At 34.5% G+C, this 14,889-nt stretch overlaps 1 protein-coding gene across 1 annotated transcript in view; it reads left to right on the top strand.

The window, feature by feature from the left end:
* Nucleotides 1-14,646, top strand: part of LOC132559385 (leucine-rich repeat serine/threonine-protein kinase 1-like) — a 46,818-nt gene extending 32,172 nt beyond the window's left edge. The window contains exons 21-33 of the mRNA XM_060223996.1: nt 381-555; nt 1,391-1,504; nt 2,979-3,050; nt 3,523-3,759; nt 4,557-4,808; nt 5,254-5,376; nt 6,834-7,050; nt 7,461-7,588; nt 8,330-8,427; nt 9,354-9,599; nt 9,945-10,138; nt 10,634-10,750; nt 10,944-14,646. Of these exons, the coding sequence (XP_060079979.1) occupies nt 381-555; nt 1,391-1,504; nt 2,979-3,050; nt 3,523-3,759; nt 4,557-4,808; nt 5,254-5,376; nt 6,834-7,050; nt 7,461-7,588; nt 8,330-8,427; nt 9,354-9,599; nt 9,945-10,138; nt 10,634-10,750; nt 10,944-11,329 (2,359 nt within the window). The 3' untranslated portion in view covers nt 11,330-14,646. The remainder of the gene's footprint in view (nt 1-380; nt 556-1,390; nt 1,505-2,978; nt 3,051-3,522; nt 3,760-4,556; nt 4,809-5,253; nt 5,377-6,833; nt 7,051-7,460; nt 7,589-8,329; nt 8,428-9,353; nt 9,600-9,944; nt 10,139-10,633; nt 10,751-10,943) is intronic.
* The last annotated feature ends 243 nt before the right edge of the window (nt 14,647-14,889 follow it).

Genomic DNA, 14,889 nt, shown 5'->3' with positions numbered 1-14,889 from the left:
CACATAAATCTCACCAAAAAGGGTGAATACTTTGTTGATGTCATAGCTATGTCTAGGGATTTTCCTCATCCCAAGTGTAAGACAAGCTTTGAAATCTCACACTGGTTAAAAGCATGGCTATACCTGTCCAGAGTAAGACAGTAGGCCTCAAAACAAGTAAATGGTAAGAGGTTATTTTCAGTTTAAAGTAGACATGTATATACTTTCCTGAGATTACTAAGTCAGTTTATATCAAGTATCTTTTAGTTCAAGGTGTTGTTTCATCTTATGGAAGCTGACTAGCTCAGTTACAAGTGATTTGTGTAGTTGTTAGGATGAAATGATAAGGTATGTGAAATACTTTGGGATTAGAATTGCTAAATGTTTCTTTGTTCTAACAGAGATGACGTGAGTGAGAACAAGCACAATGTCCTTAACTGTTTTGTGGTGGAACGAAGCATTGTCAACTACCTGTGTGGTTACGATGAGATCTGTGACCGCCATGGCAGTGTGTCCCCAACCTACATGATGTCCTCCGACGGTACATGTAGAATTTTACATATAGCCCCAGATGTGGTAAGTCAACATTGGCCTGAATTTCACTATCACCTGCCATGCAATATATTATCTGTAGTAGACTGAACTAGGTAGTTCCATGATGTCCATTGAATCAGTTTCTTGCAATTATAAATCTATAAATGTAAATTTGAATTAAATTGTATTTATATGTATCTATAGCAACAATAAACCTGCATTTGGTAATAAACTCACTCTTAATTATTGAAGTTCATAAGGGTTACCAAGATTTTGGGTTGGAGATTATGTTTTTTGTTGTCCTATAATAAGACAGACTTTTGAGTTGGAGATGATGTTTTTTGTTGTCCTATAATAAGACAGACTTTGAGTTGGAGATGATGTTTTTTGCTGTCCTATAATAAGACAGACTTTGAGTTGGAGATGATGTTTTTTATTGTCCTATAATAAGACAGACTTTGAGTTGGAGATGATGTTTTTTGTTGTCCTATAATAAGACAGACTTTGAGTTGAGTTTTCAATGACTACACTATCACTTTCATCAGACAAATGACCAGTATGAATGATGCTAGTGTCACAGGTCATTATTTATTTCAATGCCTCCGCGTTCGAACCAGGCACCCCTGGCTTATTAGTCTAACACTCAACCAATCCAGCTAAAGAGAAGTTCTCTCTTGCCGAGTGGTATATTGCAGCTAGTATATTACCAGGGTTACATACTCCCCCTCTAGCAACGATGTATGAAGTGTCCTAGATAGTATGGACCCGACTTACCTTTTGACTGGATTAAAATCCTTTGTACAATTATAACTGTATACTAAGAATTAATAGTAAATAAAAAATGATATTTAAAGTAAATTATAATTCTTCTTTTCAGGTGTTTAGTGATTTAGACAGTGAAGTACTGATTGGTCCATCTGATCACCTGACCCTCGACAAAACACTAGGCCGAGGAGGATTCGGAGATGTTTATGCAGGAACTCTTAAAAGGGTGTGTCCATTGTTACTGATGATTCTATAGTTGTAGAATTAGGTAGTGTTCAGTGTTACAGTTATTATCTATATGTAAACCCTGATCCTGATCTTTGTATTTTAAGAAGATTTTTTTAGCCCAAATGGTCAAGTGATCTATACAGATACTGCAGCATCCTATAAATTGTAACCAGTCATGTATTGCTGAGTAGATTTTAATCATTTTTTAGTCTGGAGCATCCTTTGGGGAAGAGGAACAAATCTTGTATAAAAGGTTTTATTGGATTTTGCCTGTATTTGATATCAGTTAAACTTTAGGTTTCTGCCTTTTGGAAGAGCAGGATCCAAGAAGCAAAATCTTTAAAATTCTTCATCTTCTGTAGGAATACCTGCATGTTGTCTCAATTTGGCCTAAAAACATGCATTGGTGAATCATGTTTGTATTAATGGTCAAACTCAGCCCTGTAGGGAGGGAGGGATAGGGTCCAGTAGGGGAAATAAGACAAATTTTTAAAAATCATTCTTCATATTTAGGAATGCCAAGATTCTGTACCAATTTGAGACATGCTTAGGTGAATGGAATCAGACATGTATGAACAGTAGATTGCTGACTACTGAGGCATGAGGGATGTTGCCAAGTAGTGGAAATAGAGCAAAGTCCTTCAAATTCTTCTTACGTTGGAGCTGAAGGCATCCTTGGTAAAAAGAACTTAGTTTTTTCAAACATTGCTTCTAACCCACTTTTGGAGGAGGTTTGAGCCTATTATGGGGAAATAGCTACAAGTTTTTTAAATACTTTTCCCTTAGTTAAAATAAATCAATTTTAGAAACTTAATCAGGTGAGTGATACAGGCCTTATGGGCCTCTTGTAATATTGACCTTTCATTGCAAACTTCATGGTTGCTGTAGAGAAAAAAAACTCATCCAAGAATCTTATTAATATAGAGATATATGTGTATTTTATCAGATTTGCACCCAAGTTTGTGCCAGGAATCAATTTAGTTCATATTATAGAAGAAGATATCCACACAAATTTCATGTTAACACTTCAAGTTTGGATTTCTGTCTTTTCCAAAAAATAGGGATTTGGACAGAAAACAAAAAGAAAAGAGAATATTAGGTGTTGGTTTGTTCATTATCAAATTTGTAATTAAAATATAATTCAAAATCAGTATACCCCATAAGGATACATTTACTGCATTTATTCTGAGATAAGCCTTACTGAACAGCACTAACTGTTTAAGTCAAACTCTAGATAAGCCCACAACTTATATCAGATCCTTGAGCCACTTGCTGTTGTGTCTGACATAAAGTGTCCCAATAGAGAGGTTGAGTCATTCTGAGTTATCATATAAAGCTTTGTACCCCAGCTATCATATGTAATTATTTAAGGTTTAGTGTTGCTTCATAACATCTTTATTAGTGTTACAGTATATGGAGTAATTGTTTGAGAGCTGATGTCCTATTTATATGTTGCATGTTTTTGTCTGTAGGTTGAGAAGCCAAAGCGTGATGTGGCAGTTAAAATTCTGTTTGCTTCCCACAAAGACACTCCTCACCGTAGGGTCAGTATGTGTAATTATAACACTTTATCATTTAATGCTCGGTGAAAACTTTACAGGTGAAATGAGTAACAAAAGCAGTATGTTTGATTCTTCCAGTAGATACAGATTGTATTGACAACATTTGTCAAATTTTTGTTGTAATTACTTAATAGATTACAATGAAATGTTATTTACTGTGACATTGTCAATATTAAAGGAACACTCTTATTACTAAAACAAAATGTTCTTCCTGTACTGGTGATGAGCAGAAAGTGTCGTCAAACAAATAAGTGGTATTATGTTAACTTGACCTTGACTTTGTCCTGACCTTCATTTTAGTAACAGAGATCAGCTATTGTAACCTTGACCTTGATTACAGAAAGATAACCTGTGATATGTCATTGACCTTAGTTACAAAAGGATCAACTGTATCATGATCTTGACCTTGGATATGGAATGATAACATGTTTTATGACCTTGATCTTAATTACAGAAAGATCACCTGTATATGCAGCGAGCCTGTGATGCCTATCTGACAGCCCGACAGGAAGTGTCCATCCTTCAGGACATCCAGCACCACAACATGGTGCCACTAATAGGACTGTCTATCACACCTCTAGGGCTTATTCTGGAACTTGCCCCACATGGCTCCCTCAGAAACATCCTTGACAAACTTAAGAGTGGAGGCCAAAGGCTGTCTGTATCCACTATCAAACAAACCATTATACAGGTAAGCATACTTCCATACCTTGTGTGTCATGTGTTTAGTATTTGAGTTAACATCTTCTATGTATTTTGTACTATTTGCAGGTGGTAAACACTCTTTGTAGGTTTTAGTTCATGTGGTTTATTGTAACCTGCATGTAATGGTATAGTTTGTCTAAATAGAGACATGATACACATGTACTTAATGTACTCTGGTAGCCATTCCATATTGAATTGAAAATGATAAAATTTATGACATTTATTGAATTTTCATTCACTTTAATTAAGCTCAGTTGTCTATTTGGGCCCTAGATAGTACCAGTGACAAGTCCTTGAAGGAAGAAACAGCTGTGTGAAATAGTTTTCTTTATAAACTGACACTAACATATCTAATTCTAAATTCGTTTTGAATCAATAATTTCACTTTTGTGTCTTTGGTACAGTTTTTATTCAGTTTGAACAACCATTATACAGTAAAGAAATTTAGGATAAAGGAACAATTGTAATCTTGTTTTACAGTTACTTAGTACTGTTAATGTCAGCAAAGGTGTGTAAGCTTTTTTATTTTGCAACATTTTCTTCAGGCTGGTATGTCAATAGAATAGAAGTTCTTGTAACACAACCAGTAGAAGATTTAAGACTACATCTGTCAGAGCTAGTATGCTCCATACTGGTCATTTGTCTGATGAAGGTGATCATGTAGTCATTGAAATGTCACAATCTACTGGTTGTATTACAAGAACCTCTACCCTAATGATATCATTTTTGTTGAAATATGTTTTCATCAGCAATTAAATCATATTTTTTTTTAAATTGTTGCAGGTTTCGGATGCCCTGGCCTACCTTCACCTTGGCTCTGTAATCTACCGAGACCTGAAGGCTGATAATGTACTAGTGTGGAAGATTCCATTCATGGACAATACTGGTGACCTTGGAATGGTTCACATCAAATTGGCAGACTATGGCATCAGTCGGTCTGCACTACCCTCTGGCACCAAGGGCTTTGGAGGGACTCCACCCTTTATAGCTCCAGAAATTCTGCAATATGCTGGCAAACATACCTACACAGAACTGGTTAGTCTAATAGATAAGTTTAACAAGCTCCTTGAAACCTGTCTTTTCTTTCAATGTAACTGGAAAGAATTTGGAAATTAATATAACTGAGAAAATTTTAAATAACTCTTACAAAAGTATGAATGTGAGAAATAGATTATCTAAATATATGTTTTCAAGATTGATATATCTTTTTCAATGGCTGACATTCTGTAACAAAATCTCGTTTGAAAATTGGCTTGACTTTGAATGAGATTGTTACAGAATTTTAGACCGTGACAGATTAATCAATCTTAAAACCCGGTAACAGATTCTCTTAATCCGTACTAGTAATCAACGCAAATTTATAATTGAGAAGTTCTACTGCAAATACCAGATTTTTTTTTGTTTATGTTTTGTTTTGTTTTTTTTTTCTTTTTTGATAATAACTTTGACTCTTAACTTCATGTTTACTTGTTAATCACAGGTTGACATTTTCTCATTTGGAATGTTTATGTACGAGCTGTTGACATGCTCGAAGCCACTTGAGGATGTTACCAACCCAACATTATTCATCTGTCAAAATGGTCGTCCATGTATCACACACAAGGTAGGATGATTGATGATGGTGATGATCCATTAGAAAGTTCTGGTGATGATCCATTAGAAAGTTCTGGTGATGATCCATTAGAAAGTTCTGGTGATGAACCATTAGAAAGTTCTGGTGATGAACCATTAGAAAGTTCTGGTGATGATCCATTAGAAAGTTCTGGTGATGAACCATTAGAAAGTTCTGGTGATGAACCATTAGAAAGTTCTGGTGATGAACCATTAGAAAGTTCTGGTGATGAACCATTAGAAAGTTCTGGTGATGAACCATTAGAAAGTTCTGGTGATGAACCATTAGAAAGTTCTGGTGATGAACCATTAGAAAGTTCTGGTGATGAACCATTAGAAAGTTCTGGTGATGAACCATTAGAAAGTTCTGGTGATGATCCATTAGAAAGTTCTGGTGATGAACCATTAGAAAGTTCTGGTGATGAACCATTAGAAAGTTCTGGTGATGAACCATTAGAAAGTTCTGGTGATGAACCATTAGAAAGTTCTGGTGATGATCCATTAGAAAGTTCTGGTGATGAACCATTAGAAAGTTCTGGTGATGAACCATTAGAAAGTTCTGGTGATGATCCATTAGAAAGTTCTGGTGATGATCCATTAGAAAGTTCTGGTGATGATCCATTAGAAAGTTCTGGTGATGAACCATTAGAAAGTTCTGGTGATGAACCATTAGAAAGTTCTGGTGATGATCCATTAGAAAGTTCTGGTGATGATCCATTAGAAAGTTCTGGTGATGATCCATTAGAAAGTTCTGGTGATGATCCATTAGAAAGTTCTGGTGATGATCCATTAGAAAGTTCTGGTGATGAACCATTAGAAAGTTCTGGTGATGAACCATTAGAAAGTTCTGGTGATGATCCATTAGAAAGTTCTGTAATATTTAGTTCTTTTGTTTTGCTTTGAATATATGCAAAATAGGAATAGAATAAGTTTAAAGATTTTAAACTTACGATCATATGTTTTGTAAAGATATTCTCTGAAATCAGTAGAAAATCAACTTAAAATTTGTCCTATCAAGGATCTTATATAAACCCCCAAATTCTTGGCTTGTTCGTTTGGTGTTTTCTGACAACAACCAATGGAGGGTATCACCTGTTGTGGAGGGTATCACCTGTTGTGGAGGGTATCACCTGTTGTGGAGGGTATCACCTGTTGTATGTTTACATTCTCCTATGTCCTCTTTAAATCACAAGGTCCAAGGGTCTGATATGGTGTCCTGAAAGGTATAAGATATATGTCATATTATGATGATAACATAGATATCCTGCCCATACTTGTGAAAACATAAATGTGAAAAATATCAACAACCTGACTTATAAAGATGGTATCTGTATACAACATAGATATATCTACCCTGATAATAACACACATACCTACATGTAGAAATACAAATTATCTGTTCATATCTTTGTCTATATCAATAATACTTTATATTACTATTTTCTTCAGGAGAAGCAGTACCCTGCTCACTTTCTCGACCTAATGTGCATGTGCTGGTCCCACTATCCTGCAGAACGTCCATCTGCAGCACGCATCCGACAGGTAGCTGGCTGTCCACAGTTCACACATTTGATGGATTCCATCACCATGGATACAGATATGGGTGTGCTGGCTGGCTGTTCTGTAGCTGTAGGAGCACACAATGAGGAAGATACATATATGTATGGTACTGATCACTCGTACATTTATTTACATTTGCTGGTATCAACAATAGAAATATCGTGAGAAAGCAATACATTGTATGTGTTGTGAGAGTATAACACTGTTTGTTGGTCACATGACCATTAGTGTGATGTCATCAATCTCATAAAAATAATATCATGAATGGCTTTAGTGTTGTAACAGTTACTTTTGATGAAGAAATTTACCGTTATGTAAATATTCAGTTGATAGATGTATTTACTTTCAGTTTTATAAAGACTCCTCTCCGTCTGTAATCTAACAGGAAGACCCACAAGTATAGTTTACAAAGTATTCTGATGATTTCTAGAAATAATTTACTGGTTAATGAAATATTAAATGATCCTTGTTTTAATCTTATATACTTTGATATTAGAATTACTGATATGTCTGTAGATGACTCGGACGAGATACAACGACTTCCCCGACACACTCAGGTCTGGCTTAGTGCAACTGTACCCAATGGCAACTCTTGTCTTGACGTTTACAGCTATGACACAGATTTACTGGGTACCACTGTTAAGGTCAGTGTACAGCTTCAAGAAGTTCTGTTAAACTGGATTGTTAACAAGATTATCATACAAATATCCATATGGTGTGATCATGGTGAAAACTCTTATATCTAAAGTTAAAATCTCTAATTTTTAAACTCTGCCAAAATAACAATTCAACAGTCACACAGATTTAGATTTTCCCAAGTAACTCTGTAGAATCAAAGCTGAGATTTTCCCAAGTAACTCTGTAGAATCAAAGCTGACAGAGAAAATTGTAATATCATATATATTTGTGGAACACAATTTTCATGTTTTTTTGTTTTTAAAAGTACCAGGTATTTTATTGCTGTTTACAGCCATGGGTAAATATAGCTCAATGAAATTTCAACACGTCGTGAACATATGAAGCATTGAATCAATGGAAATTGAAAACTCCCATGAGACTTGGTGATTTTACAGTAGTAACGGAAAATTTGAAATGAAACCTCATAATGCAAGAGGGAATGCCTTATAATACTATAGAATAGGTATCCTATATATCTGTAATAGATTATTCTTTGTTAGAGATTTCCTATTTATTAACAGTGTGGTAGAATGTTAAATTGTTATGTTTTTTTGCAGTGATGTTAACCTCTAGATACTGTACCATTAGACCTAGACAATTGTGTGCTGGTAACAGGCTTATAAAATCATACAAATTTTTTATGCATGTCATGTTTAATAGCTATATGATTGGTTTATATGTCATAAACGGCACATTAATGGTTACAGACACATAAGTGTGAAACAGGAACCCACATACAGAGACTCGTGGCTGTAGAGGAAATGGTCTGGGTGGTAGACAACAAACACAATGTCCGTGTATATGAGTAAGTGAAGATCTGAGATGTAGAGTTGTAGGGTGTGTGGGTTTACTGTCAGTATAGCCTAGATATCTTAGGATTAAAACAGGAAACACCCAAAGTTTTCATTTTCACTATATTTTTATCCCTCTTGTTCCATTTAATGGTCCGTTAAGAGAACTTGGTGTCTTATTGTTTGTGTTCCTGTTTGTCCACACTCATTTTTATCAGAGAGTTGAGAATCTGAAAGAAAAATAGCTGATGATATAATCAGTTTATTTTCTTATCACCGTAATTAGAGATATTAGTTTGTTACCATGGAGATGGAAACAGAATTACAATGTATAAGGAAATCAAAATAAAACATAACATTAATATACAGTTGAAACTTGTCTCAAAATCACTTGAGTCAAAATGATTTTCAGGTTCCAATTATTATTCCTTCTATATCTTTGTAATTTAAGTTCGAATGAGTCGAAATTTCGGTTGAATCGAAGTGGTTTTTCAGTCCCTTCCATTGTAAAGCAAGGAAAAATTCATATATTGTCTCGAAATTCAATTTTGTCAAAAAATAGCCACGCCTTCTGATTTAGTGTTTGGACAATGAAGTGCTGAAAGCATTTTTCATTGATAGTCTCTATCTGTGCGTGATTTGTTAAATTTAGGAATACAAATGTATTTGATTGAAGTTGTTATTAATGTTTTGTTGTTTGGATGAATAAACAATAAAAGGAGAAAGTAGAAATAAATTCATTTGTTTATCTACTGCCATTTCAAATAACAGATTAAACTGCACTATTACTGGCTATCGTAGCCTGATTTCATTCAACTCTAATCAGTTATATAGTCAACCTTATTTATACACTTCTTGAGTTGAAATTTGGATAAGTCGAAATATTTTCCACAGTCCCTTGAATTTTGAGATAATAAATTTTGACTGTATATTGTTTCAGGTGTCTGACTACAAAGGAAGTGGGCATTGTCCAGCTTGACAAGGCTGATGTAGAGCAGTGCCTTTGTGGAAGATACTTACCTGGGCAGAATGGAGGCCAAGTTATATTTGTGTTCAAATCTGTTGAACAGAAAAGTTTGACTGTTGTAAAAATCCCAACACAGGATGACCGTGACAAGTACACTCTCACCACAGTTAAACTGAAGAGTCGTGCCTTGTGTGCTACAGTGGTTCAATCTGGTACTAAGTGAGTAGTCTTTTGTTTGATGCCCACACCACAAATATATCTAAACATAACATTTCTGTTTGTCCATATCACATGTGTCTGTATGTAGAGGAAGGTTGACTGAGGATGAAAGAAGTGTCTGTTACACTGATACGTCACTCAGTAAGGTATCTCAGTCTTCACCCAGTCATTACATTGTACTGGTAACCTTTCATGCTTTACAAGTTTGCCTTTGACTTAATAATATGTTATGACTACTGCCTTAAAATCTCCCTTGAGCATGAACATTTAATATGAATGTAATGTTAACTTTCTAATTCTTTAGAAGATCTTTAGGAGTACATGAAATGGTCCTTTTTATCTTAGGTTGGAGTTATGGGTTGGTCTAGGTGAATCACAGATTGCAGTGTTTGATCTCAGTAAAGACTCCATTTCTGGAACATCGGATGCTGAAGAGATTTTGATTCACCCCAACAGTGGTCAGGGCAGACAGTGTACTTTTATAGAGACCAATATAACAGATCAAAGAAATGATGCTGTCTGGTCCTATGTCTTCCCTAGTAAGTTTTCCAACTGTAACCTGATAGAGTAATGAGGAATCTACACACAACTTACTTGAATGAAAGAAGTAGAATTTGTATACAACTGATAACCTTGACTTTGGTCTACATTTCATGATCTTGACCTTTGTATACAGGATCTGATCAAAAGCCCTAATATGTATTTTGTTTGTGTACAGATCTATTTAACCATAGTATTCAGCAATGACCTTGACTTCTGTACATTCTGATAACCTTTACCTTTGGTTTACATATAATGATGTTTGAATTTTGCATGCAGTTGTTCAAAGAGCTTGATATTTCTTTTGTGTACAATTTGTTGATCTAGTCTTTCGTACATATAATGACTTTGACCTTTGTATTCAGCAAACAAATTTGATTTCTGTACAATCTGATGACCTTGACTTTTGTATATGGAATGACCTTTACCTTCGTGTTCAGGAAATGAACATGACTTCTGTACAATCTCATGGCCAATAATTTTATGTTGACTAGGTACAATTGTGCGAAAGTGGAATACATGGAGTAGACAGGCAGAGTGTCAGCTCGACTGTAGCCATCTTGTACCAGCCACTGAGAGTCAATTTGTCCACACAACAGAAGGCTCAGAAGGTATGTGTAAATAAGGAATGCTTGTTTTAATTTGCTTAGATGTAATTGATTGGTATGTACCAATTCATTTGATGAATTAAACGTCAAATAAAACATGAATTATTTACAAACCAATTGTTTACTTTGATACATCATGTCACTGTACAAGATGTCTTGGTTTTGTTAATTTACTGATATTACTTTCTTGTTACAGTTAGTCGGTATCTTGTAACAGCACTCAGTGTCCTAGATAAATACCTGTATGCGGGAACCACCTGGGGTTGTATTATTGTTGCCAGTGCAGTCACCCTTCTGCCCTACTCTATATTCCGTTGTCACAGCAATCAGGACTTCTTTGTGAAACTGATTTTACCATTGTTTCATGGTCATCATGACAATGGTGATTCTGAAGGAGAAGGGGTGTCAGGTATGGTGACTGTTGGTAAAGGTTACATGCCTCTCATCAACTTCAAGTCTGTCATCAATAGTGAGGAGAGTGACGATGTCTACCCTGACCCTGTCAAAGTCAAACAGCTGCAGCCCCAGGAGAAAGACACTTACATTCTCTCATGGTATGCAAAGGACTGGGAATTCTATTGATGGGAAATCATGGTGGAGGTGATATCTGTGGACCCTCTGATTCAATTAAGTCAGAAAATCTGTTGATGCAGAATGATTTTGGATATGCCTACACCCTTGTTGGTCCACAAGGACTTGAAAGTCTACAAAAAGAGAGTTAACAGTGTATTTCAGAGAGATTATTCTAAGTGACACAATATTTCAAATCATCCAAATTTAAGATCAGTGTCATGTCACAACATCACCCTTAGGAGCTAAAATTGTCTCAGCACTTGTTCATGACCTGAACTATATTACCCACATCCTGATGATGGATTTCAGCTTTTCAAACAAATTTTACCTTTTATAGTTTGTTTCTTTTCTTTGACCGATGGCACAAACTATGGAGAAGTCAAAGAAGAAAAAACACCAGTAGATATGTATTGATAAGGATGATATTGTGATGTATACTCTTAACATGATTTATAAGGCAATATTGATTGTAATTTAAACTATGTTATATATTGGAAAAAATCATCTTCTCAGATAATGGTTAAAATTGATTAATACCTTGTAGAAATTTTACCCGACTTGCAGCGTTTTGTTAAAGGGATATCACGGTAGAAACATTCATCTTTTACATGATTTTTATACTTCCATGTATGTTTCTGTGCTATCCTGATATTCACAGTCAATTTCAAATGTCCAGCTTGACCACTTCTTTGGTTCATGAAACCCCTCTCAAATTTAGTGCTGATAGCATCATGTAATAATTTTGAAAACGAGGCGGTTAATTTTGTAAACACAAATACGATGTGTACATGATTCCTGGCAAAAATGACAGTGACATTAGCGACACAGTAAGTAAAATCTGGTTAATCAGCTCTGGATTTTGTTTTATGAGTGTGGCAAATGTTATTTGATAATTCTAAGTCAATTCAGAATTACAAAATAAGTTACGTTAATTGCCAACACTGTCTTGACCAATTCTGGTAGGAAGCTATTTTTGTTTACAGGTGACCTATCTTACATACATGTGTTATCATATGTGGTGCAAAAATTGATATCTCCAACCTGTTGATTTCCTTTTTATGAATATAAACTTTATTTATTTGACAACAATTGTAGAACAAGTTATTTCTACTTATACTTATCACTCCTTTTTGTAATTATTAATTTAACTCTTGGAAATATTTCAGCGAAAAAGTGATACATTTGATATGATTGCAATAATGAAAGAAATCAGTTAAATTTATTGTTATACAGTGATGTTTTACATGTTCATATAATTATGCATTTAACAGTTAATGTCTCCACAATACATGGTCAGGTGTTTGGAAAACAATGTGCTATATATGTGAAGGTTTGTTTACCTACCTTATACCAAACTATTTATTGCTATGCATGGAATTTTGATTAGGCGAGGGTAGAGTGCAATATCAATGTTACAACTGGTGTATGTATAACTTGCTTGTTTATTTCTTCATTTTATTCTGTCCAAAAAGCTATAAACTACTGTTCAACCTGGAAAATTAACCACGACTTAAAAATTTTTGATCTAGAATCATATTTTTTCTATTTTTGTTAATAGTTTGTGTGTTTTAGGTGTTATTCGTCATGGTTTATGTAAATTCTGGATATTGGTAATAGTTATGTCCAGTTTCAAGAACATTGTACATTTAAATACTGTGTATGGCACATATATAGATAAAACATATAGATTTAGTAGCCAACCGTCCTACAGACTCTAAACAGTATATTTTCTACTTCATTTACCATATATTTCATTTGACATCACCTGTTGTTTTTAAACAAATGTTATTCTTGGTTATTTTTAAGATTTAAGGATATTAAAGTCTTATTAATATTGGCCTGTTTGTCGTGTGTCAGTTACATTTTACTGGTGTTGATATTTGTGAGGTGACCTATACTCTCAACTTCTGCACGTCTGTCATTCCTCAATTTTCATCTTGACTGCATTTCTCTTGCTTTACTCCCACATTTCATGTGAATTGACTTTTTCTTTTTTCTCCAAGATTTGATTTCATGCTTTTGAATGCTTCAGGAAGACCTTTTATTACAATAGATTTCTCTCAAAATGCTTGTCTGGATTTGAATAGCTTGTGTAACTATCATCATGGGGTGAATTTATAAATTCTCTGGTTCTTTCGGCCAAGATCAATGCTACAATTGGAGTTTTCATCTCAAATGCCTATTTTATTAAAATCTTTCTGTGTCCGTGGTCTGTCGGTTGTTTTGTTTTTGTTTCTTTTTCTTGAGAAGTACTGGATTGATCTTTCTCAATATACATATGTAGGTCCCCCTTGGTCCCTAGTTGTGCCCATTGCCAAAAGGCGGCCATCTTGGATTTTGACTTTGAAAGTTTGTTATCACTGAACTACTTTATAGATCTTTCTCAAATTTCTTCTACATGTTCGTTTAGGTCCCTAATTGAGCCTGTTTGAGTTTGGGACTGATCAGAAAAATAAAATGGCCGAAAGCAGCCATCTCTCAAATTTCATGTGTATGTTCCCTTTGGTTTCTCCTTGTGCTCGTTTGATTTTGGAATGACTTCCAGGTGGCCATTTGGAATTTTGCAGATAAAGATTATCATTGCTATTTCTGCAAAGGATTGTTTTAATGTATTATCATTAAGAGCAAATACAGAGATGAGAAAAGAAGGGAAAAGATCCAATATTCAAAGAGCATACAGTGATCAAATAATGGTTGGTGGCAAGATCCCTCTGGGATCTCGTTTTATTCTCCAGCCTGTTCCATGTTAAACATTTACTGACAGATAGAGTTAGTTCTCATGTGATCATACTGTTGTCCACTGAATTTATCCATGTAATATTTATTCGGAAGCATATTTCATTGGCATTTCCGAGTTACTGAAGTATGTGATAAAAGTATCTTTATAAGGCTTTCATAAAATCTGTTTTGAAATGAAAACTCAGTTTAAGATTTTATTTGTACAATGAAATATACATGCTTGGTACATTAATTTAATGTTTTTTTGTAGTAATATTTAAATGTAAGCTTTTTAGTGTGCTATATACCATGTAAATAATTAAAGACATGTCAGGTGCTGTGAATATGGTTATATAGATATTTATAATACACCTAAGATTTCTTATAGTGATCTTATTAGTCTGTACAACAGAAAATCATAATAAATTTCTAAACATGAGCAACTGTAATACTATATACTATGAAGAGGTAAAGACTGTAGCAGACACATACACAATGTCTTCAACTTTTATTCTGTGTCACTATTTTTTGAGAAAGCGATTTTGATCTTTCTTTCCTGTCGTTTGTAGTTTATGTCTTTTCTTCATTAAAAAAAGAACATGAATGTACCATTTGACTTTGCTTGTATTTACATTTGCCTGTAATAAACACTGTAACTGTTTTCTACATGTATATCAGCGATATTATATATATATTCAGTGAATAACTGACAAAAAGTACATTATATGTACTGTTTAGAATATAATTTTATTAACTCACCTGGCCAAAAGGGCCAAAGTGTCAAAGTGGTTAAAACCTTCAAACCTTATTGATATTATTGATCAAAATGTAAAGAATCATATTTGGCGGAA

Source organism: Ylistrum balloti, unplaced genomic scaffold (assembly GCF_031769215.1).
Source record: "Ylistrum balloti isolate Yb309-2 unplaced genomic scaffold, AGI_CSIRO_Ybal_v1 Utg370902, whole genome shotgun sequence".
Taxonomy (NCBI): domain Eukaryota; kingdom Metazoa; phylum Mollusca; class Bivalvia; order Pectinida; family Pectinidae; genus Ylistrum; species Ylistrum balloti.
The sequence above is the reverse complement of the archived record's forward strand: the minus strand, read 5'-3'. Positions and strand labels throughout refer to the sequence as shown.